This window comes from Glycine max, chromosome 1 (assembly GCF_000004515.6).
Source record: "Glycine max cultivar Williams 82 chromosome 1, Glycine_max_v4.0, whole genome shotgun sequence".
In the NCBI taxonomy this organism is placed as follows: Eukaryota; Viridiplantae; Streptophyta; class Magnoliopsida; order Fabales; family Fabaceae; genus Glycine; species Glycine max.
Window position 1 is genome coordinate 13,089,003 of NC_016088.4, and position 27,765 is coordinate 13,116,767.

At 40.1% G+C, this 27,765-nt stretch overlaps 1 protein-coding gene and 1 pseudogene across 1 annotated transcript; both read right to left on the reverse strand.

Annotated features, from left to right (window-relative positions):
- Positions 1–759: 759 nt before the first annotated feature.
- Positions 760–2,852, reverse strand: LOC100806947 (F-box/FBD/LRR-repeat protein At1g13570). Its single transcript, XM_003517855.5, has 4 exons — positions 2,505–2,852; positions 1,524–2,349; positions 1,252–1,410; positions 760–1,092 (listed from the first exon to the last, which is right to left on the reverse strand). Exons 2-4 carry the CDS (start codon positions 2,334–2,336, stop codon positions 799–801), a joined length of 1,266 nt encoding a protein of 421 aa, XP_003517903.1. The 5' UTR covers positions 2,337–2,349; positions 2,505–2,852; the 3' UTR covers positions 760–798.
- Positions 2,853–27,025: 24,173 nt separating this feature from the next.
- Positions 27,026–27,765, reverse strand: part of LOC100807479 (uncharacterized) — a 48,304-nt pseudogene continuing 47,564 nt past the window's right edge.

Below are 27,765 nucleotides of genomic sequence, written 5' to 3' on the forward strand. Positions count from 1 at the left end.
TATTGCAGTGAAAGCTCCCAAAAGTCAACAATAATTTGCCCTATAATAGCCGTTGACTGTGATATACCGGCAACTCAACATATTTCACAAGATTCTGAGAATGTGGGCAACGACTATAATGAGAGTTAAATCAATTGTTGAATTTAAAAAAGAAAATAAATTCTTTAGATAGGAAACTAGTGTGAATGAGGGAGTTAGGAGATTACATTCCGGCTGAGGAATTAGAATTTTGAGCAATGCTTATGGATCTAAGGGCACAAAAAAATAGTAGAATAGGAGTGGTGGCATGAATTTGCAATCTCAATCACACGCCCACAACCACAATATGATATAGAAGTCTTTGGTGGAGTAAAGTTACTGCAACTACTGCTAGCAAGTAGTTGAGGGAAATGAGTTTGCTATATAATATGCTATGATACAATACAGCATATCATCAAAGTTCAGATGAGCAAAGACCACAAGGAAAAGCAGCCTTGACAACAGGGTTTAAAAAATACTATTGTAAATGCAAATTTTCAGCTAAAATTCCTAATAGTAGCTAATGGTTGTCATTAATGAGCTTGAGCTCCATGTTTTTGACTTTCCAGATGCTTGGGTTTTCTGTCAGTAAAATGGACTCTAACTTATATGCCACACGTGTCTTCAACCCACCTATGTAAAATTCAAACTTTTGTTTCAGAATTTAGTTACAATTACAAGTTTTCTCATTGGTAAATATTTGTATTTTATGCATAAACCAGGGAGAAATAGCATTGGAAATGGTATAAAAGAATGCATTTTATAATACAGTCCACAATTTCACTGGCGGGTGAAAATAACTTCCGCTCTAGTAGAAGCTCTTTGACATTTCACCAATTCAATCAACATTTTCAAATTATTCTCCACATCAAATACACAAGGAATGATACTCAATGTCTCAAGAACAGGAGAATGGCCAAGCAAATATTTGATAATTTCAATCTCATGTAGCCAACCACCCATTTCTGACAACTTCACGGTTTTAAGCTTGTTAAGTGTAGAATCTGAAAGGCATTCTTTTTCCCAAAAATCCAAGTCTGGGGTATCTACAGAAACTGGTATGTTTGAAGAACCCTGCCAAAATCAATTGCATAAAACATGCAGAAGTAAATCTTAAGTATATAATTAAGGGCCTGATTTGTATAAATTAATAATTTATAATAAAATCATTCACTATCACTTCGCAAAAACTAAAAATCTCTACTTACAATCAGTAAGGACCGGGGGACTTACAGAAATTTGTAGTTCTTTTAGATTGGGAGAGCTTGTAATCAAGCGAAGGATGACAAGTATCTCTACCATATCCTCAAAATTTACTTGATACAATTCAATAGTCTCCAAATTGTTGTACATCATTGGAGGATGCACAAAGTCAATACCTATGCTCAAATACTTCAAGAAAGTGCAGAAACGAATAAAATAAAGAAGTTGGCCATACATAACATCAAGGCACCCTTCCTTTGAGGATGAATTAACACAATAAACAGACGAGAACAAAATGCTACCTTTGTGAAGTAGATAAGTCCAACAAGCTTCTCAAGATTAGGCACGCCACCAAGAAACTTGACAAAATTGCAGTTTGAGATTTGCTCAAAGTGCTCAGCAATGTCATCAGTCATATACATAGCAATGGTTATTTCAACCAAAAGTGGGGTATCTTCAAGACATATATCCTTGAATTCACCTTCAAGATACAAGTACTTAAGATTCGGGGCACAGATAGTAAGAGCCAAATTATCAAAGTAAGAAAGTGACAAACTCTCCAAGAGAGGACATCTAGAAATGAGGCTCTCAATTGCATCAGGGGATATCAAAACTTGATGGAGGTTGAGGCTCCTTAAGCACACAAACCCCTTAAAACTATGTGGCGGATCGAACTCGCACCGCGATAGGTCCAACCGGGTCAACTTCCCACAATTGAAAAGGCTTGAAGGTATTCTAAAAAACTCCCCTTCTCCCAATTCCATAACCAACTCCTTGATATCATTCCTCGAAAGGAAAAGAATCCACTGATCAATTTCAGGACAACTCTGCAACTTCGAATTCGTGATTTGGAACTTATGAATTGGCCCTTGGCGAAGAAACAACACCCTGGTGATGAACTTGACAACACTCTTCTCAACAACCTCCCTATCATTACTAAAGGGCACACATTTGTCATCAAACACAAGTCGAGTAATTGAAGCCCATTTATACCTCCATTTACTAGACAAGATGCTAGTTCTCACAGCATCTCTAATTGGAAGCTGTACCAGAATGCTCTCTATAATGCTTTGAGGAAGATCACTGATCAAGTCAGGACCCATCGCATCATCCATTCTTATGCTTCACCTAATTCACAACAACAGCATAAGGAACCGAGACAGAAACACCCCCCCCCCCCCAAAAAAAAAAAAAAAAACTCAATTTGTACACAATTATACACAAATCAAATAACCCATTAAAGAAAAAAAAGTACAACCTTTTACTTAGTCTATATCACTAACCTGGTTAATAAATTGTTGGGATGTGAAGAAATGTAGAAAAACCTAGGATCTGAAACAACACCCTTTTGAGGACTAAATTGTTTGCAATGCGAAAGAACCCATTAAAATGTTCCAAAATAAAATGGACCCATTAACGAGATTGGAAGCGGATCTCGGATTCGAAGAAACCAGAAGAAATTTTGATTGTGTTGAGAAAGGGGATTGAAAGAGGAAGAGAATTACAGGCAGTTTAACGAAACTTTATTAGAGCAACAATTCTCTCACCTTCTCTTTTTCTGTTCGGCGGGATCATTGGGATTGGAAGAAATAAATTGAGAGTAAAAAGTTGCGTACACGGACAAACATTGTCACCGTAGAAGTGAATGCCGAATAGCATGAGAAGCAAAGTCGGTCGTAGTTTGGGTTTTTCTTTGCGCACCCAGCAAATTGCTGGTACACCAAGCACAACATGCATAAATCCAATTTTGTCCTTCCATAAAACTAATACCGATTGTGAATCCATAAGTCCAATACGGATTGACAATCCATAAGCCTTATACGGATTGACATTGTCAATCCATATTGGGCTTACAGATAACCAATCCGTAAGTGGCCCATATGATTTTTTTTAAAAAAAATTCAAAAATATGTTTTATGAATTAATTTAAAATTAATGGCCTAAGCAGGAATCGAATATGTGACTTTTGCGTTATTAGCACGACATTCTAACCAACGGATTGTCAATTTGTATTGGACTTACGGATTCATAATCCGTATCATTTTTACGAAATGGTAAAATTGGATTTACGAATGTTGTGCTGGGTGTACCAGCAATTTGATGGGTGCGCAAAAAAAACCCTCGTAGTTTTTGTTATGAGCAAGATATGCGGCCCAGCCTCTATATGCATGGCCTCTAACTGACCACCATTGTATAATTCCATGAAAATAGAGTTGCTTCTTGCACCTCTCTAACACCCTTATTACATTATGAAATGCAAAAATCTAATTTTAAAAATGTACATTTAACTAGAAATTAAAAGTATATTAAAAATATTATTTGTGGGCTGATATATTTTGGGGTGAACGTGAAATCAATGCGATCACTCAAAGTCAAAGATTATTCTTCATATTACTAAAATTTATTTATGAGATTGATCTCTCTTAATAAATATTTTTCCATTCAAACCTAGATATTAAACTTGTACTTACCGAAACCTAGAGCTAACTGACGCTAGGGTCGACGTAGCCAACATGGGTTTCACAATCTCCTGCATCGGACTACGGGTACCTTTCACTAGGAGAGTAAGAGGGGAGACCTGCAAAACAAAAGGCTTAGATGCTTAAGTAAGTACGTGAGTGAGTTGAAAATAAATCGAAAGGGGGAGATAAAACTTGATATTTGTAGCGCTGGAGAGGGCTGTTTACGATGGCATAATAACCCTTGTAGACAATTCATTGCTTATAGATAATTTGTTGCCAGTAGATAAGTAAGTACCTGCAACTTGATAAGGGAATGATAACATTATCATTAGAATTCAAATATATATAGATATATATTGTCAGTTTATTGGCCCAATAGTCCGGCTACTCCTGTAGTAGGGCTAACGAGGAGGGTTGACGTGTAAATTTTAACACCACGTCACTAACCACGTCACTAACCACGTCAATTGTGTGGACCCCGGACAATACATAAGCCCCCCAAGCTTTGAGCCAACTTGTTAGTGAAAGAGATTGGTCGGTGTTGGGGGTGGTAGCCTTGACAGGTTACGGCTTGTCAAGCCCCACAGCCTAGATAAACATTGTCCAAGTTGTTTTTGCTAGGTTGTCGAGGGTGCTCATGTTTTTCATTCTACAGACAAAGTCAGCCGTGTCATATGAGAGGTCTTTGTTTTTTACATTTTGCCTTTTCTGACCGTTAGAGGGTGTATTAAAGAAAAGCATTTCATTTTTCTTCAAAGTGGGCGCGTGTTGTACACGTGTGTTGCTTTCATATATGTGTCACTCTATGGATGGGCATGTCTTAAAGACGCATTATGTGGGTTGGTGGAATCGCGTCACGGCACATATTTTTAGGATGTCATTTCAACTCCAACCAATTACTTGAGGGTCCCGTCTTCACTTAAATGAGGTGTACGTTAGGTTTCAGTCACTGCCATTCTTCGTCTTCCTTTTTGTGATTTCTCTGCATCCTATTTGTTGTGTATGCAACTCTTGGTTTTGCCTTCAATTTTCTTCTTTCCTTCGATCGCCTTCCTCACTCCAAGGTACATTTCCCTTTTCCACCATGTCTTTTGTTTCTAATTCTACTATGGGCATGGGCGACAACGATTTTGGGGGTTCGATCCAATAACCCTTGTGGAACGGAAGGTCGCTCCAATCAGCGATTCCTCGTTAGAGGAGGCACGCCATGGAACTTCCAATAGTGAGTCTTCCTTTTTGAGAGGTTGCTGGACCTACACCATGTCGGTGAGGGTAGTTCTCAGCCCCGTGAGAGGGTTCCACCCTCTGCCGCTCCTCTGGACGAGGAACCCACTCTCGTCACGACAATCCTTCCTTCTTCTCCTTCGGCCGTTGCAGGGAAGACCTTCATCGTTGGTTACGAGTGGGTAAAGGACAACGTCCTAAAGTATTGCTCTTCAATAACATCTTTTGTGAGCGTCAGGACTATGTGGCACCAATTGGAGTTAGCCAAACCAAAAGATTCCCACAAGATGACTATCCAAGCTTGTGGGAAAGATAAGTTTCCGTTCATACGGGTAGCGCAGGGTGGTCCACTCTTCTTCTATGTTTACCATTGTTGTTTGAGGTTATGAATTTGACTCTCCTGCTGAACTCATTCCAATGTGCCTTGCTGGAGTGCCTAAACATGGTGCCCTCCCAGCTTCATCCTAACAGTTGGGCAATGGTGAGGGCCTTTGAGGTCTTGTGTCCTTTTTTCAACATTTGACCCAGCATGCCTGTGTTCCTTTACTTCTTCCAGATGAAGCTGATAGAGAAGATATAATGGGTGTCACTTAATAGTGTATCTAAGAAGATGTTTAAGTTTGAATCGAATGTGTTTCACAGGTTTCATGATCATTTCTTCAAGGTTAAGGCGACCAATGTCATTGCTGATGGGTTGTCATTGATGTTCAACTGAGACAGGGAACCTCGTTTCCCTTTTTACTGGTAGTTGGACCCTTCCAAGTTCAAATCCTTTGATGAGGATCTAATGACCCTTGCGGAGAGGGCGAACAAGGCCATTTTGGAGCAGTTGCCCACCTCATTGGACACCTAGGCCATCCCGTCTCTTCTTTCGGCAAGTGACCCTCTTACTGTTCTGGATGTTAAAGCATTTTACCTTCCTCTTTTTTTGCTTTTATTTTGGCATGACTCTGTCTAAGTTATTATGTTTTCATTTGTTTTGTAGGTATAATGGTCGGTTTTGCATGGAGGCCCTTGGTGAAGTAGGTTGGACCTGCTGTAAGTGACGTGCCTCCTTCTGCTATCGAGCCTTCTATAGGGGGAAGAAGTCATCCTGATGTCGGGGTCGACCCTACTGATGATGAAGTCGTCGAGGTTACTCTTAATGTTCCTCCTGTTGTTTTGACCAAAAGGAAACATGATGAAGGAGTTAGGGTGTCTGGTCGCAAGAAGTTGAATGCCCCGTTTAGTCTTCGAGCCTTTAAACAAAAGATTGGGTTGATGTTCGGTTTGCACCACCTTTCCTTTGCTAGCTCCCAGGATCCATCTTTAGTTTCTTTAACTGTCCAGTCTACTGTTATTGTCGTTGTTGTTTCTAGTTCTTTGACACCTCCTTCTCTGCCTACCCAAGAGGTTTCTGCCTTTCCTTCCACGGTGGCGGCTGTGTCAGTTCCTTTGGTCGCTCTTACTACTACTCCTCCTTCCCCTATTGTTATGCCTTTGCTTAGTGTCAGGATGGCGACCACCAGTGTTTCAACGGACTTGCCTTCTTCTTCCTCAGCCCAACCAATGCCAGCTTTGATTGTTCATCTGTCGACAATGCCTGCCTATTTTTCTTGTCCGAGTGTCTCATTGGACCATGTTTACACTTCTTAGGACAAAAACTCAATGTGGAGCATGAATTATAGATCAGAGCAGAGGAGTTTGTGAAGGTTTTTCTCTTGAGGAGTCTGGCCATTTTGGTGGAGAACAAATAAAGGAACAAGGAAGCTCTTAACAAAGTTGCATCTTTGGAGGCTGAGGTTTCCAAATAGAGGGCCATTGCTCGAACTGTATGAAGAGTGGAGCGTCCCAAGGTGGCTAGTGCTACTGTCGCCCTTGCTGAGGCTGTCAAGTCCAACCACTAACTATCATCCAGGGTCGGTGATGTTCTTGCTAAGTTATTACGCACAAGAATGGATGGTGACGAAGTGTTTGAATGCTATAAAGACTTGCTAGAAGAGAGGAATAACTTTGCAAGTAAGGTGGAACATGCAGCTGAAGAGAAAGAAGAGCCTGTTGCGACAGTGGCCAAGTTTGCTAAGGTAATCATTGACCTCCAAGCCCGACTACAAGAATCAAAGTCCAAGCTAAAGAAGTCTAAGCTTGAGTCAGAAAAGGAGAGGGATACAAACAAAGAGTTTGAAGAGCAGCTGTTGGCATTCAAGAAGAAGGTTGTGGAGCAGCACTAGAAGGGATTTTACAAGGCTGTTAGGCCGGTTGGGGTCTTCACTAAAGGTCTTGATTTAAGTCTTTTTGACCCATTTAAGGATGTGAATGACAGTGAACTGCTTGATGAAGAAGAAATGGTTGTTGTAGAGGAGGACACCAATGAAGAGCAAGATGATGGGGCCAATGTTTAGGTCGTACTTTCTGTATTTTTAATTTTATTGTCATTTTGGCTTTGTAAATTTGACAATGTTTTTCTTGTTTCAATGCACTTGCTTTTGTCTACTGATGGAACTTGCTATGTTATTGATTTTTCATGATGTTATCTCTTGTTTATACAATGCTTCGTTGCTTGTGGTAGTAAGGTAAGGATAGGCTGCCTATCTTGATGATTGTGTGAGATCTTGGCGGAATGGGCAACAAGACCTCAATGGATTTATACGAAATAGAGATTTAGATGACCTATGATCATCTCGGGTTTGATTTCAACCTGATTGAAGGTCTTGTTAATCATCCTAGTGATGCCCCATTCGTTTTGTGGAGCTTCTCACTTGAGGCCAGTAAGGTCTTACTTTGATTTCAACTAGGTTGAAGGTTCTGCCAATCAACCTGATGATTTCCCTTTTTGCTTTGCGGAGTTTCTTACCCCAGGCCGTAGGGATCTACTTGAGGTTTTGTACCAAGGGTGGAAGGCTCACCAAGGACGGATCTTGGGTTTGACGAGCTTTGGAGATTTGTCAAGGCTCACCAATGGGGGATCTTGGGTTTGAAGAGCCTTGGAGATTCATCAAGGCTCACCAAGGATAGACCTTGGGTTTGATGAGTGTTTGGAGATTCATCAAGGCTCACGAATGGCGGACCTTGGGTTTGATGCTTTGGAGATTCGTCGAGGCTCACCAAGGGTGAACCTTAAGTTTGACGAGCCTTTGGAAATCTGTTGAGGCTTTTCAAGGGTGGGCCTTGGGTTTGACGAGGCTTTGGAGATTCATCGAGGCTCACCAAGGGCGGACCTTGGGTTTGACGAGGCTTTGGAGATTCGCTAAGGCTTACCAAGGACGAACCTTGGGTTTTACCAAAGGCAGACCTTGTGTTTGACGAGCCTTTAGAGATTTATCGAGGCTCACCAACGGTGGACCTTGGGTTTGAATTAAGTGTTGTTGTCAGTGGAAATGACGTAAGGAAGACCATATCTACAGATGAGGTGTTAATAGGTGAACTTCTCTACCTCGTTGGCTAAAATTTCTTGCAATGGCCTTGCCTCAATCCTCTTAGTGAAATGATCAATGGCGACCAATAATAGTGTGACCTGTCCTGGGGCTTTTGGAAAGGGTCTTTGTATGTCCATCCTCCACAAGAAATCAAGAAAATTTTTAGGGCTATGGCTTGCCTTGATGATCAAAAGGTGACTCTTGGTACCTACATGCTCACTAAAGACACTAAGTATTGGTGGGAGAGTACCCATCAATGCTTAGTGGCGGAGGCTAGACTAGTTACTTGGGACGTCTTCAAAGAGATTTTCTTGGAGAAGTACTTTCCCGAGTATATTAGGAACAAGAAGGAGATGGAGTTCTTAGAACTTAAGCAATGGAACATGACTATGTAGTCAAGTTTAAGGATTTGTCGAGGTATTCTCCCTACTACAATGGTGTGGGTGGAGAAAGCTCAAAGCGTGTTAGTTTATCAATGGATTACTACCTGTGATCAAGTATGTCATTAACCACCAGGGGATATGTCAGATTCTTATATTGGTGATCATGTGCAGGATTCATATGAGGATAGCAGGGCATGAACTGACATTATAAGAATGTGGGCCCAGTGAAGGATAAGAGGTTTGGGTGGAAGTGACAAATCATGCTACTTGGGACTGCAAGGATAAAAAGATGACTTGTTTCAACTGTGGAAAACAAGGGCTCATTGGAAGAGATTGTCCTAGTGCTAAGAAGGAGATAAGGAATGGAGGACAAAGTTTCCAAGCCAATTGACCAAAAGCCACTGAAAGAGTCTTTGCTCTTAGTGGTGTTGAAGCCTCAGTGTTTGATGACCCAATCCAAGGTACATGTCCATAGGTGGAACTCCTTTAGTTGTGCTTTTTTATTTGAGTGCAACTCATTCTTTTGTGTTGCGTGCATGTGTTCAGAAGTTAAACTTGCATGTGTCTTCCTTAAAGTTTGATTTGGTTGTTGACATGCCAACTAGTGGTCCTGTTACTACTTTTGATGTTTGCTTAAATTGTCATGTGATGATTTTTGATATGTTTGCCTCTTAGTCAATTGGATGTTATTCTTGGCATGGACTGGTTATCTTTCAATCATGTCCTGTTGAATTGTTTTCATAAGTCTATTATGTTTACAAATTCGTGTGAGGGTATGGATGCGAGATTTATCATTGCCAACTAAGTGAAGGAATCCATGAAAGAGAACTCCCAAGTATACATGATGATAGCTAGCTTGAAACTTGAGAGTGGTGTAACAGTGAGTGATGTACCTATAGTGAGAGATTTTCCTAAGGTGTTTTAAATAAAAGTTACTAGTCTACCAACCGAGCATGAGATTGAGTTTTCCATAAACTCGGTACCTGGAACATGACCCATATCTATAGCACATTATAGGATGTCTCCCTTAGAGTTAGCTAAGCTTGAGGAACTGTCATACCCTAATTTCGTCCGGGGATCATCCATTGTTGGGATGCAACCCTCGTTTGACCACTTCGAGTAACTTGGCACCCATTGTTAGGCAATTCGTGAAGTTCTGAGACGTGCCCGAAGTCAAAAGAAAGCATTGTAGCACAATCCGTGAAGTTCCGTGACATGCCGGAAATTAAAAGGAAGTGTTAGTGCGCAATCCGTAAAGTTCCGTAATATTCTGGAAGGCAAAAAAGGGATGATTACATAATCCGTAAGGTTCCGTAACATTACGGAAAGAAAACAATTATCGTTACGAAATTCGTAAATTTCCGTAACGTTACGGAAAAAGAATCAACAAAAAAAAGGCAGGGGGTGTATTTAGTAAATAGGGGGTGCAAATAGCAACCAGGCCCACTTGGACCTTCCAGGATGTTCCTCCAGAAGGCGGTTGCTTCTAGAGGAAGCAACCTAGCTCGCCTGGGCGAGCTAGGTGGCAAGCTCCTCCTTCCTTTTCCTATAAATAGGGGAAGGAGGGAAGAACAAAAATGTTCAACACTCCTGGTATCTGAGATTCACTTAAAATTAGTGAGAAAAATTGTTTCCGTGAAGAAAATCCAAGCCGAGGCGCTTCCGTAACGCTTCCGTGACGTTTCCGTGGGTGATTTCACGAAGATTTTCAACCGTTCTTCGTCGTTCGTCGTTCGTCGTTCGTTCTTCGGTCTTCAACCGGTAAGTTCCCGAAATCGAACTTTTCAATTCATTTTATGTATCCTTAGTGGTCTTCATTTGTTTCGCGTGCTTTTATTTTCATTTCATTTATTTTCCGTACCCCCTTTTAACGTGCTTTAGTCATTTATTTAAGTCATTTTTTCGCCTAATAAAAAATAAAATAAATTTCCACTGATCATTCATATTGTAACATCCTTTAATTTCTGTTAAAATGAATTTCGACCGTTCGGTCATGCCGTAACCATGTTTAAAACCAAAAAAGAGACAAAATAATAATATAATAATCAAAAATATCTTTTAGTAAAATAAATCAAAGAAAAAATCAATTAGACGTTTTTTCTTTGGGATTTTTCTTTCTTAATCAAATTGACTAATAACCAAAGTGAAACTAAGGCTAAAATCAATTCATAAATCAAACTTTTGTCATCACCTAAAAAGCCATTTTTAAGGTCCAACGCCTTAAAATGGTCTTTTCCACCTTTATTGTTTAAACATAGATTTCTAAAAAAGGCCTAAAATCAACACATAGTTTTATTACCTCTTTCAAAAATAAAGAGATCATTAATGGTCCAACGCCTTAAATGACCTTTCATTCAATCAAAAACATATTTTGCAAAAAAGGATAAAAACAACTTAACCAAACACTTTGTTCTCAAAGAACTACGTAGGTCTAATTTCCTTATCACAATTGAGGAATACGTAGGAGCAAAGGGAAACACCCTTGTCAACCACAAAAAGATAAAAATATAAAAAGGCATAAAAAGACATAAGAACGTAAAAAGGGAAAATAACATAAATTGAAGTCATATTTGCACATTTGATTAAAGGTTGTCGTCCCTTGTGACGGACGTGTGGGGTGTTAATACCTTCCCCGTGCGTAAATACAACTCTCGAACCTTTCATTTAAAGTTCGTAGACCACGTCTTTTCCGGTTTTTCCGACGTTTTCCTCAAATAAACGTTGGTGGCGACTCCGTGCGTATCCCTTTCTTGGAAGATGCACCCGCGAGTCACGCGTCGCCCTCCCGCCGAAGGGTAGGTTGCGACAATTGGCGACTCCACTAGGGACTGTTTTTAGAGAGTTAGGCCATTTAATCTTGTGCAATGTTTTATCATGACTTTCTCCTTTGTTGGTTTCCCTTTCTTATGTTCTTGTATATATAACTCTTTGATGCTTTTAGTGCGTTTTAAAATGTATGCATGAGGTAAATATTTATCCATTTGATGCATACAAACACCAACACTATTTGCACACACGGTGAGTTGAAAAAGGGCCCTATACCCGGGTTCGTAGGAACATAAGGAGTGGAGGTGAATCTGTGATCATGCTAGGTCTCCGACTTGCTTGATTACAGTGAACCCTCATCTAGAGTTTTTCTCTTTGATAAACATATTGTTGCTAGTAGTCCCTACTACTGCAATATGTCCTTCAAAGGGAATGATACCTCTAGAGACCATCAAGAGAGATATGACCACCTTGGGAATTATCACTAAAAGCCCTTTTAGCTCCCTCCCTTGTAGGTCCCTAAAATAGGGGCACGGAGCAAACATGCTGCGTGCCATTTTTCACACTGCCATGCATGTAGTCAAATGTCGTGTACCCCTTTGATTATATTTGTTTGTGAATATTGTTGTACTATGTACATCCCCGTGTTGTGCCTTTCACATATGCATCACACACAGGTTCTGTCTTGATCCCCTCTCTTTGGCAAACCAACGGAGGGTCCGTGTCACCTTCTTAAATACATGCGTCGGGCACTATATCTAAGAAGGAAACAATTTCTCGGGCTCCCGTATTCATAAATTGCATCTGTGTCATATGCATTTCTTCATGCATTCATCCATTCCACCCATGATAGATGTCGAAGTTTTGATTCGCACCGATTTTTTTTCACTTTAGTAAACATGGGAACAAATCAAACTGGCAAAAAGTTTTATCAAGTCAAGGTCAAGAGCCTAGGAATCACCAGTCTAAAAGAGTTAGGGCAGTTTATGGGTCAGCTCCAGCGGCAAGCTTTTCGCAAAGCTTATGGTAAAATCTGGGACCTAGCCATGGTAGAAGTCTCCACAGAGGCCATTGCTTCCCTCACCCAGTATTATGATCAGCCATTGAGGTGCTTCACCTTTGGGGACTTCCAGCTATCACCCATGGTAGAAGAATTTGAAGAGATCCTAGGATGTCCTCTATGGGGAAGGAGACCATACCTCTTCTATGGGTTCTATCCCTCATTAGGTAGAATTTCTAAGATAGTCCAAATCTCGGCACAGGAATTAGACCACAGAAAGCAAGTCAAAAATGGGGTGGTTGGAATACCGAGAAAATATTTGGAGGCAAAAGCAATAATCTTGGCTGGTAAAGGCGAATGGGCCCCGTTCATAGACATTCTCACACTGTTGATCTTCGGAGGATTCCTTTTTCCGAATGTGGATGGGTTGGTGGACCTAGCAGCGATCGATGCTTTTCTCGCCTATCATGACCATAAGGAAAGCCCGGTTGCCGCTATGCTAGCCGACCTATATGACACCTTCGACCGAAGGTGTGAGAAGAGCAGTACGAGGATTGTTTGCTGTACTCCAGCTCTTTATGTATGGTTGGTTTCGCACCTTTTTCGCCAAGAGGTAAGGCATGCTTGCCTGCTAGAAAGTCACCGTTCATGCACAGAGAAAGGAGGCGCAAATTGGGCCAACTCTTAGAAAACAAAGAAGGAGTGTCTATCAACTGGTTCCCTCGATGGAAAGAAGGGGGAGTCGGAGTTCTTATTTCGTGCGGAGGATTTCCGAATGTTCCCTTGATAGGGACGAGGGGTTGCATCAGTTACAATCCCGTTCTTGCTATAAGACAACTTGGCTACCCTATGAGAGGGACACCACTAGAGGAAGAGATTGCACCTGTCATTTCAAGAGGTTTCAATAAGACCAACATGGAGAGGCTTCAGAAGGTCCGTAAGGCATGGGAGGTGTTGCGAAAGAAGGACAAAGAACTCAGGGGCAGTAACAATGGGCCCTCGGTGGCTACCATAAGTGGTTGAGAGCCCACGTGCAAGGTTTGGATTGGCTTCTGAGTTTGAGAACCGCTAAAAGGGAGGAAGTTGAGGCACCGGAGGAAGACGAAGAGGTGCAGGCCCTTAGGACAGAACTCGAGCAAGCTCAAACAGTCAAAGAAAGGTTCAAATCAGCAGCTCTGAAGATCCGAAAGGAGAATGCCGAACTGAGAGATATAAATATAGCTACCACCAAGGCCTTGGAACAAGAGACCAAGAGGGCTCGTAGGGAAGAGCACGGCCGGAACAAGTTCCGAGGGGCTCTGTGGGGCAGCAACAGCGAGCTTAAGCTCCGGAGAGAGGAAAGGGACCAATCACGAGTAGACAGTCTGATCTTGAAAGATGAGTTGAAGGCTTGCTCAAGGTCCAAAAGAAACCTACCTCAGCGGTTATGCGAGACAGGGACCAACATGTTAGCTATTGTCAACAAATACCAAGAATAGCTAAATCTAGCCACGGCCCACGAGCATAAAGTGGCGGACGAGTATGCCCGATTGTACGCGGAAAAGGAGGCTAGAGGAAGGGTGATTGACTCGTTACATCAAGAGGCAACAATGTGGATGGACTGATTTGCTCTTACCTTGAACGGGAGTCAAGAACTTCCCCGATTGCTAGCCAAGGCCAAAGTGATGGCGGACACCTACTCCGCCCCCGAGGAGATCCACGGACTTCTCAGCTATGGTCAGCATATGATAGATTTAATGGCCCATATAATTAGAAACTGCTAGGAAAGTTTGTATTGTCACTCAGATCTTGACTAGTTATAAACTTTCTGAATGAAATGAGTTTATCCCGCGTTTTTACTCCAAAGATCAGTGCAAATCAAATCACTCTCGCATTTTATCTCTAGCATGCATTCATATCATGCATCACATAAGCATCTCTTCATGGCATCATAATGAACATATCGTTCCTGCATTTGTCCGTTATCATATTCCGGCATCACATTTTGCATAAGTCATTGCATCATCATGCATATGCGTTCAACATACTTTTTGTTCTACAAACTGCATACCTTTTGTTTTCATGTTCGCTCATGCATGATCCTTGCATTTTCCTCTGCAAAAAACAAAAGGAAAGCATGAAAATTCATGATGCATGCTTAGTTGCATATATTCGGTACCATGAGCCAACCTTGTTGGGATCATAAACCCGTTTCACTTAAAAACAAAATGATTGAACATGGTACGTAATGCATGGTTAACTAGGAAATGATGTTTCTTCGGGAATCTCAATTTCATAATTACATTTTCCATGCATAGCTTAAAGTATGCCCGGGTCATTCATCCCTATGAAATGTTGTTGAAGTATTGGCGATCAGAATTGCCATTCCTTGGATTATAGGGTTGAACCAAGCTCATGCTTTTACGAAAAGGTTCATCAAGTCAAGTTGAAATATGGAAGTAACCATCTTGCAAAAATTGGGGCAAAAGATGGATCGAGTTACATCACTGCTTCGTCTACTGCCAAACACATTTAGGATTGTTGATGTCCTTGTTACTTCCAGTTTCACCTTGGCAAAGATGTCATGGACCATGTTGAAAATCTAAATTGATTCAACCCCATGTCCTGCATAAAAATTCACAATACTGTGCATCATTCGCATACATCCGTGCTTTTGATTGGTTGCATTGCTCGTTGCATTCTTTCCTTGAAAAAAAAGGAACTTAATCATTGTTATCAAAAAGAAAAGAACACGCTTTACGATGCCCTTACCGAACCTGTGCTAGAGCTAGAGTAATGGGTGAAGTAGAGGAGGTGCAAGAGCAGATGAAGGCCGACATGGAGGCCATGAAAGAACAAATGGCCACAATGATGGAGGCCATAATGAGCATGAAGAAGATAATGGAAGCCAATGCAGTTGCAGTTGCCGCTACTAGCACTGTTGCTAAGGTGAACCCGATGCCCCCATCTGATCTCAACCAAATGAATCATCCAACCTCAGATATGGTGGGCAAAGATTTGGGAAGTACGAGCGGCCCTCATTATGTGCAAATTCAAAACAAGCACGCCTTCACGCCATATGGCTTGCCTTCCAACTATACACCACCCAATGTGGCGTACACTCCCAATGAGAATGTCAATAACTCCACTCCGATACTCATTGAGAGCCAATAACCTCAATCTGATCAGGCACATGTCTCTCAAACCATGGGGGAGACACATGAAATTCCCCACCACAATCTAGCCGACTTCGAGCCTTGCCTTGGATATGCCACTGAAGGGCAAGCAGTTGGTGGTATACCCCTGCAAAACACTTTGGAGGGCCCTCAGTATCACCCACAACCACACCTCTTGCATTCCACAACAAGTAAAAACCCTCATGCTATGGCTGAGAAGGGAAAGTTGGATCATATAGAGGAAAGGCTCAAGGACATTGAAGGAGGCAAAGATTATGCCTTTGCTAACCTAGAAGAGTTGTTCCTAGTACCCAAACATGGTCATTCCCAAGTTCAAGGTGCCGGACTTTGACAAGTACAAGGGGACTACTTGCCCCAAGAACCATCCAAAGATGTATTGTCAGAAGATGGGGGCATATGCAAAAGATGAGGAACTACTAATACATTTCTTCCAAGAAAGTCTTACTGGGGTAGCTTTTACCTGGTACGCTAACTTGGAACCTTCCCGAGTCCATTCTTGGAGGGACTTAATGGTTGCCTTCGTTAAGCAGTATCAGTACAATTCTGATATGGCTTCGGATAGGATGCAACTATAGAACATGTGCAAAAAAGAGCATGAATCCTTCAAGGAATATGCCCAAAGGTGGAGAGATCTGGCAGCTCAAGTAGCGCCCCCAATAATAGAGAAAGAGATTATCACAATGATAGTAGACATGTTACCGGTGTTCTACTATGAAAAATGGTGGGTTACACACCTTCAAGTTTTACAGATTTGGTCTTCGCCAGCGAAAGGATCGAAGCGGGTCTGAAAAGAGGCAAATTTAATCATCTTGCTTGGATGAATGAGAAAACTGGGGCAAATGAAGAGGGTGAGGATGAGGGAGAAACCCATGCTGTGACTGCCATTCCTATACGGCCAAGTTTCCCACCAACCCAACGATGTCATTACTTAGCCAATAACAACCCTTCTCCTTACCTACCACCCATTTATCCATAAATGCCATCCCTAAATAAACCACAAAACCCACCTTCCACACAACCAATGCTAAACACCACCTTTAGCACAAACCAAAACACCAACCAAGGAAGGAATTTTGCAGTAAAAAGCCTGTAGAATTCACCCCAATTCTGGTATCCTATGCTAACTTGCTCCATTATCTACTTGATACTGCAATGGTAGCCATAACCCCTGCTAGGTTTCCTCAACCTCCATTTTCTGAGGATACGACTCGAACGCAATGTGTGCTTATCATGGAGGAGCCCCGGGGCATTCTATTGAGCATTGTATGACCCTGAAGCATAGGGTGAAAAGTCTAATTGATGCGGGCTGACTGAAATTTGAGGAGAATCGCGTATGAGTCCTGACATTGACAAGCGACACCACATATGGGGCAATTTTGAAAGCTGTTGTTAGGCGTCTCTAATGACTCATCAGGATTTCCAAGTTTATGCCATTATTGTAAATCACAGTTACAATGCTAAAATGGATGAATTTGACATCCTTGTCTCTCTCATCCTTTCACAAACACATCTTTGCTTATTCAACTTCCACCGGAATGTGAGTGTAAGCCTTTGGTTTGTTTGCTCAAAGCGACCTGCGCTCCTGAGTGTTGACTTCCAAGACCATTCAATCAGAGATTACTCGTTCTGCACGTTGGTGGGGTGCCGTAAACAACGAGTAAATCAGAAAAGTTCAAAAAGAAAAAGAAAGCATTTGATTGACTGTGTTTTCAAGTAAAAATATAGACATTCATGTGACCTCATTTTATCATTTCAGAAATTTTGTCTTTTTAGAGAGAAGTGAGTTATCAAGAATAGGAGTCATTTGACTTAATTCGTCGATTGAAAAAATCCTTCAACTATTTATCGTCCTTGGAAAATTCTTTTTGCAAGAATCAACTGCTTCTTTCATTCTTCCTTGCTACTAGGTTGTGAAAACAAAGATGGATACCTCAGAGCCCTACACTGGGGCAATGAGGGGCATCGTGCGTGAACCTCAAGTGAACCTAGGGGCATATTAGAAGTTCTCACCCAATAGGTTCCCAGGTACAAGGTCATGACGAAAGATAACAATTGGTACCTCAAAGCCTTACACTGGGGCAATGAGGGGCATTGTGCATGAGCCTCAAGTGAACATAGGGGCATATCAAAAGTTCTCACTCGTCGATGTTTTTAAACAAAAAATGGGGGGCAAATCCTGGGATTTCAATGGATTGATTGAACATCAAACGACTCCATTACCGTCACTCCCAAATGGTCAAGTGACTAAATCAAATAGGACATACACTCTGAGGGAGTTTCCGGAGAGATTAGCAAAATATAGGATAAGGTTGTGTGAATTATCACCTATTTCAAAAGGACAGTCAATCTGTGTTTTCCAAAAAAAAAAATTAATTAAATCAAAATGAAAATCACAAAATAGGGAAAGAATGTCATGAACATTGTACAACTTTCCATTACGTTGCATTATTTCATATGAAGTCCGCATTTACCAAATTTCACGACAAAAGGTTGCATGCATCTGCATCCCTAAAAATCATGTTAACTGCATAGATTTCCCACATCTAATGTCTAAATCTTTTGAATTTAGGATGACCGGCCCTCTCAAATGAGTCAATCTCATGCTTTCTCATAAGGGTGGACCCTTGGGTACTAGCACCCTCTCCTTCAGAGGACTGCACGTCCTCACCTTCAGAGGGCTGCATGCCCTCGCGTTCGGAGGGCTACACGCCCTCGCCTTTAAAGGACTACATGTCCTCGCCATTAGAGGACTGCACGTCCTCGCCTTCAGAGGATTGCACGTCCTTGCCTCCAGAGGGCTTCACGTCCTCACCTTCAGAGGGTTACACACCCTCATCTTCAGAGGACTATATGTCTTCCCCTTGAGAGGACTACACGTCCTCGCCTTCGGAGGGCAACACGCCCTCGCCTTTAGAGGGCAACACGTCCTCGCCTTCGGAGGGCAGCACACTCCCTCACCTTTAGAGGGCTACGCGTCCTCGCTTTCAGAGGACTCCACATCTGCACCTTAAGAGAATTTAAGGTTCTCTGCCCTTAAATGCTTAACCGAGACTTGCACTCCCGGTTAATGGGCCATTAGTTTCCTTTTATCAGTTCTTGGGCCACCCCTTGATATTGGAGGGCGCCAACTGTGCGAATACAACCAGAGAGGGAGGCTATCACGCAGCTACTATGCATACCGGGGCAAGATTTCACCCGTGCCGCTGCAAAGGGACGAGTGCGAATCATGCGCACCAACATGACCACTCTTACACAGATATGGATGACGTTGCTACTTAGCAACATTCCGTCCAGCGACCGCAATACCGATCTCCCCCTGCGGAAGTATCAGTTGGTCTGTGCCGTTCCGACATAGGTAAGTATGCATGTGGCTAAACTGATTTCTGATGCCATCCACTATTTGCAGGGATCGTGCCCACAAGGCACCTAGTGGACCCGAAGCAGTCCGACAGGGCCCTGGGGCTTTCAGCTCTGGTTACGGGCTTGTGTCAGTCCTATAGGGTGCCCGTCCCCACAGAAAGGTCATGACATCGTGACATAGGTAAGTATGCACGTGAGAAACAAAATATATATATGTATGTGTAGGTAGCAAGATACCTTGGATATGCATGTATATAGCAAAAATATCTCACAAAACATATATATGTATGTTTAGGTAGCAAGATACCTTGGACACGCATGTATATAGCAAAATACCTCACAAAAAATATACATATGTTTAGGTAGCAAAATACCTCATGGAAAAAGAAAAAGAGAGAAAAAAGAAAAAAAATAATAAAAAGTTGTCTAGCTAAAAAACAACATGCTTTTGAAAAGAGATAACTTCCAACTTTTCTTTGAAAAAATTCACTGGTCATAACAAGTTTTTGAAAAAAATGTGTATACACCTGAAGGTTAAATGCTGTGAAAGTTTTTTCAAACACCCAAAATAGACCCGGATGAATGCACAAATTGATAAAAGAACATATTTTGGAAACACTGGGTTGACTAAAGTAGAGAGAATGAATTATGAGCCCTAGCATCACATGACCAAATTTTTTTGACACTTGAGTGTCCACATAGGTGCATGCACGACTAGTTTTGCATAAAATTTCCAAATCATCATTGTTGCATTTGTGTCATGGAAATAATGTGGGACATCCCCTTTTATCCTTGAATCGAACCAAACCCTGACATATATCATGTCCAGCCGTGCTACAAGCCTTGAGCCAAAATCCCAATTTACCATAAACCTTGACCCAGGGTGAGAATGTCAATCCTTGCCCTTAGAAGATAACAAAAAGAAAGGAAATTCCCAATCAAAAGAGCGGGAGAAAACAAAAAGAGAAAATTCCCAATCGAAGAGTGGGAGAAAGCGAAAAAAAAGAAAGAAAATTCCCAATCAAAGATCGGAAGAAAATAGAAGAAACATGCAGAAAGGTCTTTGGACCAGACAATATCTGAACAATACAAAATTGTCACCAAAGAAAAAAAAAAGAAAGGAAACCACGACATAAAGTGGTCTTCTCCCTTTGATTGCCAACCAAAAATCCTATGCGCTAGCGACTTTCTCGCCCCGCACTAAACAAAAATAGAAAAGGAAAAGGCAAGAACACTTAAAGCCAAAGTTCCCACCAAAAAACACCATTCCCAAGAAAAAGTCCTATTGATCCATGATCACGCATGTAATCTTTGATTTGATAGGAAATAATTTGCAAAATCAAGTAATGGCATATCTGTGGTTCGGAATTAGGATGAAACACTTACCTGTTGGAGATTGATACACTTTGAGTGATTTTCTTCTATTTTTGTTGAACCCAGTGTTTCCTCTAAATGGTCATTTAGAAACGAAATGCTAACATCCAAAATCTCATTTATGGTTATGAGAAGATTTCATCAGCATACTCCCCTTCCCTGGTAGACACATTGTTTTTCATCGGAAAAACATATGTTGCTCTGATTAGTTGGAAGTTTTGTCTCTTTACTAAAACATGTTCGCATTTTAGTGAAGAAAACACCGAGACTATTTTTAGTCTCACAAGTTATCCAGAACTACGTAGGTCTGAGTTCCTCATTGAGGATACGTAGGAGCGAGAGCCTCGCTTTTGTCGGCCGCCCCACAATCTCTGTCATACTGACCCTGGAGTCATGTGACAGGCGGAAATACCCAAGCGGTTATCCGTATAAACCTTTCTTTTGCTATCTTTAAGACTCAAAGCATGATAGCACGCAGAGACTAACATCGTCTTCTGCGCCTTTTGTCATCCAGAGGCGGCGGGCCCGATGACATACGGGAACCATTTGGTCCTGCACTTTTAAACTTTCTTTTGCTATCTCTAAGACTCAAAGCATGATAGCACGCAGAGACTAACGTCGTCTTCTGCGCCTTTTGTCGTCCAGAGGCGGCGGGCCCGATGACATGTGGGAACCATTTGGTCCCGAACTTTTAAACTTTCTTTTGCTATCTCTAAGACTTAAAGCATGATAGCACGCAGAGACTAACGTCATCTTCTGCGCCTTTTGTCATCCAGAGGCGACGGGCCCGATGACATGCGAGAACCATTTGGTCCCGCACTTTTAAACTTTCTTTTGCTATCTCTAAGACTCAAAGCATGATAGCACGCAGAGAATAACGTCGTCTTCTGCGCCTTTTGTCATCCAGAGGCGGCGGGCCCAATGACATGTGGAGACCAATTACGGTCATCCGCACGCTCGATGAGTGATAAACGCATAGAGACTAACAACGTCTTTTGCGCCCTTTGTCGTTCAGGAGCAGCGAGTCGAGTGATAAATGCGCAGAGACAAATTCTGCGCCTTTTGTCATTCAGATTTCGCAAGTCGAGTGATAAATGAACATAGACAAATTATGGTCATTTTGCGCCCTTTGTCATTCAGTGAAAGTAAGTCGAGAGGGGGGCAGAGACCAATTATGGTCATACCGTACACCTTTTCGCCATCCAGAGGCGATCATGTCCGGTGGCACGCAGAGACAAATTATGGTCGTTCTGCGCCTTGCCGCCCAGGCTCAATCGCGTCCAAAGACACGCAAAGACAAAGTATGGTCATTTTGCGCCTTGTGTCAACCAGGAGGAACGAATTCGACAGTATCAGGATGATGTGTCGATACTGATCATTTTCGAATTTTTGCAGGTTCCGCTGACAGGGAGATTCACCGGCCGAATGGTGTTTCGCTCGAACGAAATTAGTGTCTTATCTTTACTTCCCTTTTATCTCCAATAAAAGACAAGTAAAGAGGGACAACTGTCATACCCTAATTTCGTCCGGGGACCATCCATTTTGGGGTGCCACCCTCGTTTGACCACTTCGAGGTACATGGCACCCATCATTAGGCAATTCGTGAAGTTCCAAGACATGCCCGAAGTCAAAAGAAAGCATTGTAGCACAATCCGTGAAGTTCCGTGACATGCCGAAAATTAAAAGGAAGTGTTAGTGCGCAATCCGTAGAGTCCCGTAACATTCCGGAAGGCAAAAAAGGGATGATTACGTAATTTGTAAGGTTCCGTAACATTACAGAAAGAAAACAAGTATCGTTACGAAATTCATAAATTTCCGTAACGTTACGAAAAAAGAATCAACAAAAAAAAGGCAGGGGGGTGTATTTAGTAAACAGGGAGGTGCAAATAGCAACCAGGCCGACTTGGGCCTTCCAGGATGTTCCTCCAGAAGGCGGTTGCTTCTGGAGGAAGCAACCTAGCCTGCTTGGGCGAGCTGAGCTCGCCTGGGCGAGCAGGGTAGCAAGCTCCTCCTTCCTTTTCCTATAAATAGGGAAAGGAGGGAAGAACAAAAATGTTCAACCCTCCTGGTATCTGAGATTCACTTAAAATTAGTGAGAAATATTGTTTCTGTGAAGAAAATCCAAGCTGAGGCACTTCCGTAACGCTTCCGTGACATTTCCGTGGGTGATTTCGCAAAGATTTTCAATCGTTCTTCGTCGTTCGTTCTTCTTCGTTCTTCGGTCTTCAACAGGTAAGTTCCTGAAATCGAACTTTTCAATTCATTCTATGTACCCTTAGTGGTCCTCATTTGTTTCGCGTGCTTTTATTTTCATTTCATTTACTTTCCGTACCCCCTTTTGATGTGCTTTAGTCATTTATTTAAGTCATTTTTTCGCCTAATCAAAAATAAAATAAATTTCCACCGATCATTCATATTGTAACATCCTTTAATTTCTGTTAAAATGAATTCCGACTGTTCGGTCATGCCGTAAACATGTTTAAAACCAAAAAAGAGGCTAAATAATAATATAATAATCAAAAATATCTTTTAGTTAAATAAAAAAAAATCAATCGGACGTTTTTTCTTTGAGATTTTTCTTTCTTAATCGAATTGACTAATAACCAAAGTGAAACTAAGGCTAAAATCAATTCATAAATCATCTAAAAAGTCATTTTTAAGGTCCAACGCCTTAAAATGGTCTTTTCCACCTTTATTGTTTAAACATAGATTTCTAAAAAAGGCCTAAAATCAACACGTAGTTTTATTACCTCTTTCAAAAATAAAGAGATCATTAATGGTCCAACGCCTTAAATGACCTTTCATTCAATCAAAAACATATTTTGCAAAAAAGGATAAAAACAACTTAACCAAACATTTTGTTCTCAAAGAACTACGTAGGTCTGATTTCCTTATCACAATTGAGGAATACGTAGGAGCAAAGGGAAACACCCTTGTCAACCATATAAAGATAAAAATATAAAAAGGCATAAAAAGACATAAGAACGTAAAAAGGGAAAATAACATAAATTGAAGTCATATTTGCACATTTGATTAAAGGCTGTCGTCCCTTGTGCGGACGTGTGTGGTGCTAATACCTTCCCCGTGCGTAAATACAACTCCCGAACCTTTCATTTAAAGTTCGTAGACCACGTCTTTTCCGGTTTTTGTGACGTTTTCCTCAAATAAACATTGGTGGCGACTCCGCGCTCATCCCTTTCTTGGAAGACGCACCCGTGAGTCACGCGTCGCCCTCCTGCCGAAGGGTAGGTTACGACAGGAATGGTTAGAGGATTTATTAGGGAAATGGTATGTTAAATTTAATGTGTCATCCTGGGGAGTGTCGTGAAAAAGAAAGATGGGAGCATGAGGTTGTGTGTGGATTACTGTCAGTTGGACAAGGTGATAACTAAAATCTTGTATCATTTGTCTAGGATAGACGACCTCATGGACCACCCAGGTAAAGCCAAGGTAGTGGTTGTTGCCTTGAGTAGGAAATATTTGCTTAGTTTTGCATTAATGGTTAGGAAGTTGGATCTCTTGGAGCATTTTAGAGATATGAACTTAGTTTGTGAAGTTATCCCTAAGAGTGTGAGGTTGGGTATGTTGAAAGTAACCAGTGGGTTGGCAAAGAAGATTAGAAATGGTCATAAGTTTGACCCTTTCCTGTTCACGTAGTTAGAGTCCATAGCTCAAGGTAAGAAGAGTAGTTTTACCTTGGGAGGTGATGGAGTTTTGAGACTCCAAGATAGGATTTGTCTACCTAACCTTTATGAGCTTAAGAAGATGATCTTAGAGGAAGGCCATAGGAGTAGCTTGAGTATTCACACAGGTGCCACCAAGATGTATCAAGATCTTAAGAAGATGTTCTAGTGGCCTATTATGAAGAAAAAAGTAGATAAGTTTGTGTATCAAAAAGCTAAGATAGAACATCAAAAGCCTTCAGGTTTGTTGCAACCTTTGAGTGTTCCTGTGTGGAAGTGGGATAGTACTTCTATGAATTTTGTGACGAGTTTTCCTAGAACCCCCAAAGGGTTAGACTCAATTTGGGTTATAGTGAACATGTTAACCAAATTTGCTCACTTGTATATCAGTGAGATTGTTAGGTTGCATGGTCTGCCGCCTAGCATAATTTCTTATAGAGATCATAGGTTAACCTCTAAATTTTGGGAAAGTTTGCATAAAGCCTTGGGAACCAAGCTTAGGTTGAGTTTAACTTATCATCCTTAAACAAATGGCCAGACTAAGAGAACTATCCAATCCTTAGAGGATCTTCTTAGAGCTTGTGTGTTAGAACAAGGGGGTAGTTGGGATAGTTTTTTTGCCTTTGATAAAGCATACCTATAACAATATCTTTCATTTTAGTATTGGGATGACACCCTTTGAAGCCTTGTGTGGGAGAAGATGTAGGACACCTTTGTGTTGACTAGAAACTGGTGAGAGCCTTGTCTTAAGACCTAAAGTAGTGTGACAAACTATCAAAAAGGTCAAGTTGATCCAAGAAAGGATGAGAGAAGCTTAGAGTAGGCAAAAAAGTTATCATAAGAGGAGAAAAGACCTTAAGTTTCAGGAAGGTGATCATGTATTCTTGAAAGTCACTCCTTGGACTAGGTTTGGTTGGGCATTGAAGTCAAGAAAACTTATTCCTTGTTTCATTGGTCCTTACCAAATCCTTGAGAGAGTCGGCGAAGTTAAAATTTTAACAAAACAAAATAAAATATAGTTAACGGAATTTCAATATATATTCTAAATAATTTGAGACTTGACTTGCTTAAAACAGATGATGAGTCTAAACTCATGGTTGTCCCGGTTGAAGTGGAGGATGAGTCTGAACTCATGCTGGCAGTCGTCTGAGTATTGGTTTTTTTGGAAACGAAGGAAGAGTGGATGACTGAAGAAGAAAGGCTGTTTGGAGAAGAACTGTGGGACTGATGCAGTGGTTGGTGAAAACGTGTAGCTGGTGGCATATGAATGAATTTGGAAATTATAGAGCATTGAATGCTGGCTCAGAAGATTAGACGTAGAGAGTGATCTGAATCATCATGAATGTATCTCTGGTGTTGCAGACAGTTGAAGTGTTGTTTTTGGTTGCTGAATGTCACAACCAATATTGATATTTATAAAAATGCAGGGGAAAAATTGATCACAACAAATCATCATAATTATGTATTTGGCAGAACATATATTCAACATTAATGGTCTCAGCAGAGCAATTATACATGTTCTAAATATATAATTTCAGAAGAAATTTTTTTCATGAATAATCAAAAGTTTTTTTACAAAATTAGTTGATTGTTTAACTATATATATATATATATATATATATATATATATATATATATATATATGTATGTATGTATGTATGTATGTATATCATTGTTTAAAAATATTACTGTCATGTTAGTGGCAAAACATAAAACTAATTAGTGTTAGTTAAAATGAACAAATTAGTATTAAAGATGGGCATTAATTTTATGGATTAGAGGCAACATTATTATTATTATTATTATTATTATTATTATTATTATTAAGCATTTCTCTTTTGACATTTTAATCTACATAAATCAATGATTTGTAAATAATGAATTAGAATGTCCATTAAAATTCGAAACTAATCAAACTTTTTGACTTGATCATGATGTGTGAGCGTACTAAGTAGATTGAGAAAATAGGCCATTGGCGTTTGTATATGTATGAGAAAAAAAATAAAACATTAAAAAGGATATATAATAAGTTGGCAAATTAATAAAATAAAAAATAAAAACAGTTGCTAAAGTTAAATCAACAACACATAATAATAATAATAATAATAATAATAATAATAATAATAATAATAATAATAATAATAAATTCGTAGCCAAAAGTACCTTATTTGAAGCGTAAGGTGTAATATCATTTGATAGAGTGGAGAGCAGGTACAATTTTGGATGTTCCAGACATTTACCTTTGAATAGGTTTGTCACAAGCTCACAACATAATCAAGAATAAGATGGATTTTCAAATTTCTGGGGCAAACAAATAGATCGATTTTCTTTTCGAAAAAAAAATAAAAGGGTTCTTTTTGTTTAGTATAATGATAATAATAATAATAATAATAATAATAATAATAATAATAATAATAATAATAATAATAATAATAATAATAATAAACACCATGATTGCTGCAACTTCCATGACCCATGAATGATGATTCCATATAAATCCTAAAAACTTCAAAACCTTGGTCTCTTACAAAATTCATACAAAAGCTCAGTAGAGAAACTAAATTTGGAAGTAGAAACCAAAAAATAGACAATATAAATAGCAACATACTTTTTGAGGCTCCAATAATTGTGACCTTAGTTTTACTATTTTTGCCTTGAGTTGTCTGAGACGATACTCTGCATAGTAGACATAATGATAATAATAATAATAATAATAATAATAATAATAATAATAATAATAATAATAATAATAATAATAATTTTAAAATCAAGCATAATAGATGCAATTCATAAATTGAATTCAGTAGTATAAATTGCAATAGAAAGATTTTAATGTAGAAGATTATATTATGTACCTTATAATAGAACCTTTGACGGTGGCTGATATGATCTTGTATTTAGCTGCATATCAGAGCGTTTTTGAGTAATTGTTAAATAAAGTATTATTAGGAATAAAACTAACAATTGCATTAGGGCAGAAATTATATTAACATTGTTAGATTATTGAAGACTTCTTTGAAAACTACATTGGTGGTAGAAGTTATATTTTTCTGGTCTTTATCATGGATCAAAATTTTTAAGCCTTTATTTGTTTTGACCCTTGATAATGCAACATATAATTGACCATGGCTAAAAACTGGTTTTGGCAAATAAAGTCCAACTATGGACAGTGACTGTCCCTGAGATTTGTTAATTGTCATTGCATAAGACAACATGATTGGAAATTGTCTTCTTAAAAGTTTAAAAGGCCATGGTGATTGTGAAGGGGACATGGACATTCTTGGAATGTAATCCATATGGCCTGAATTTTTGCCAGAAATGATTTCAGCCGCAATTACATGCTTCGCCAGTCTTGTAATTATTAATCTAGTGCCATTACACAGGCCTTGAGTTTGGTCTAAGTTCCTTAAAAGCATTATAGGAGTTCCTATTTTAAGCTTGATACAATGATTTGGCAGACCAGATGTCATCAATGAATAAAGGAATTCAGTAGTTATTGTTTGAAAATGACAGCTTTCAATGGTTTCTGATTTGTCTATAGAGTCAGAACTTAGGTATTCCATGTGTTCACCTATGATAATTTTTGTAATTAGTATGGCAGTTGTAAAGTTAAAGATCTCTCCAAAACAACAGAAACATAAAATAGATAATATTTAAAAATTGGTAATTAAGCAGGGCTAATTTAGATAGATGTAATATGAATTACATTAGTGATTCTATG

Excerpts from the sequence above, each read along its gene's own strand:
- LOC100806947 (XM_003517855.5), bottom strand. The coding sequence starts at position 2,336 with ATGGATGATGCGATGGGTCCTGACTTGATCAGTGATCTTCCTCAAAGC. Across the intron at positions 1,411-1,523 it reads GACTTATCTACTTCACAAAG|TATTTGAGCATAGGTATTGA; the intron begins GTAGCATTTTGT and ends ACTTTCTTGAAG. Across the intron at positions 1,093-1,251 it reads TAAAAGAACTACAAATTTCT|GGTTCTTCAAACATACCAGT; the intron begins GTAAGTCCCCCG and ends TGATTTTGGCAG.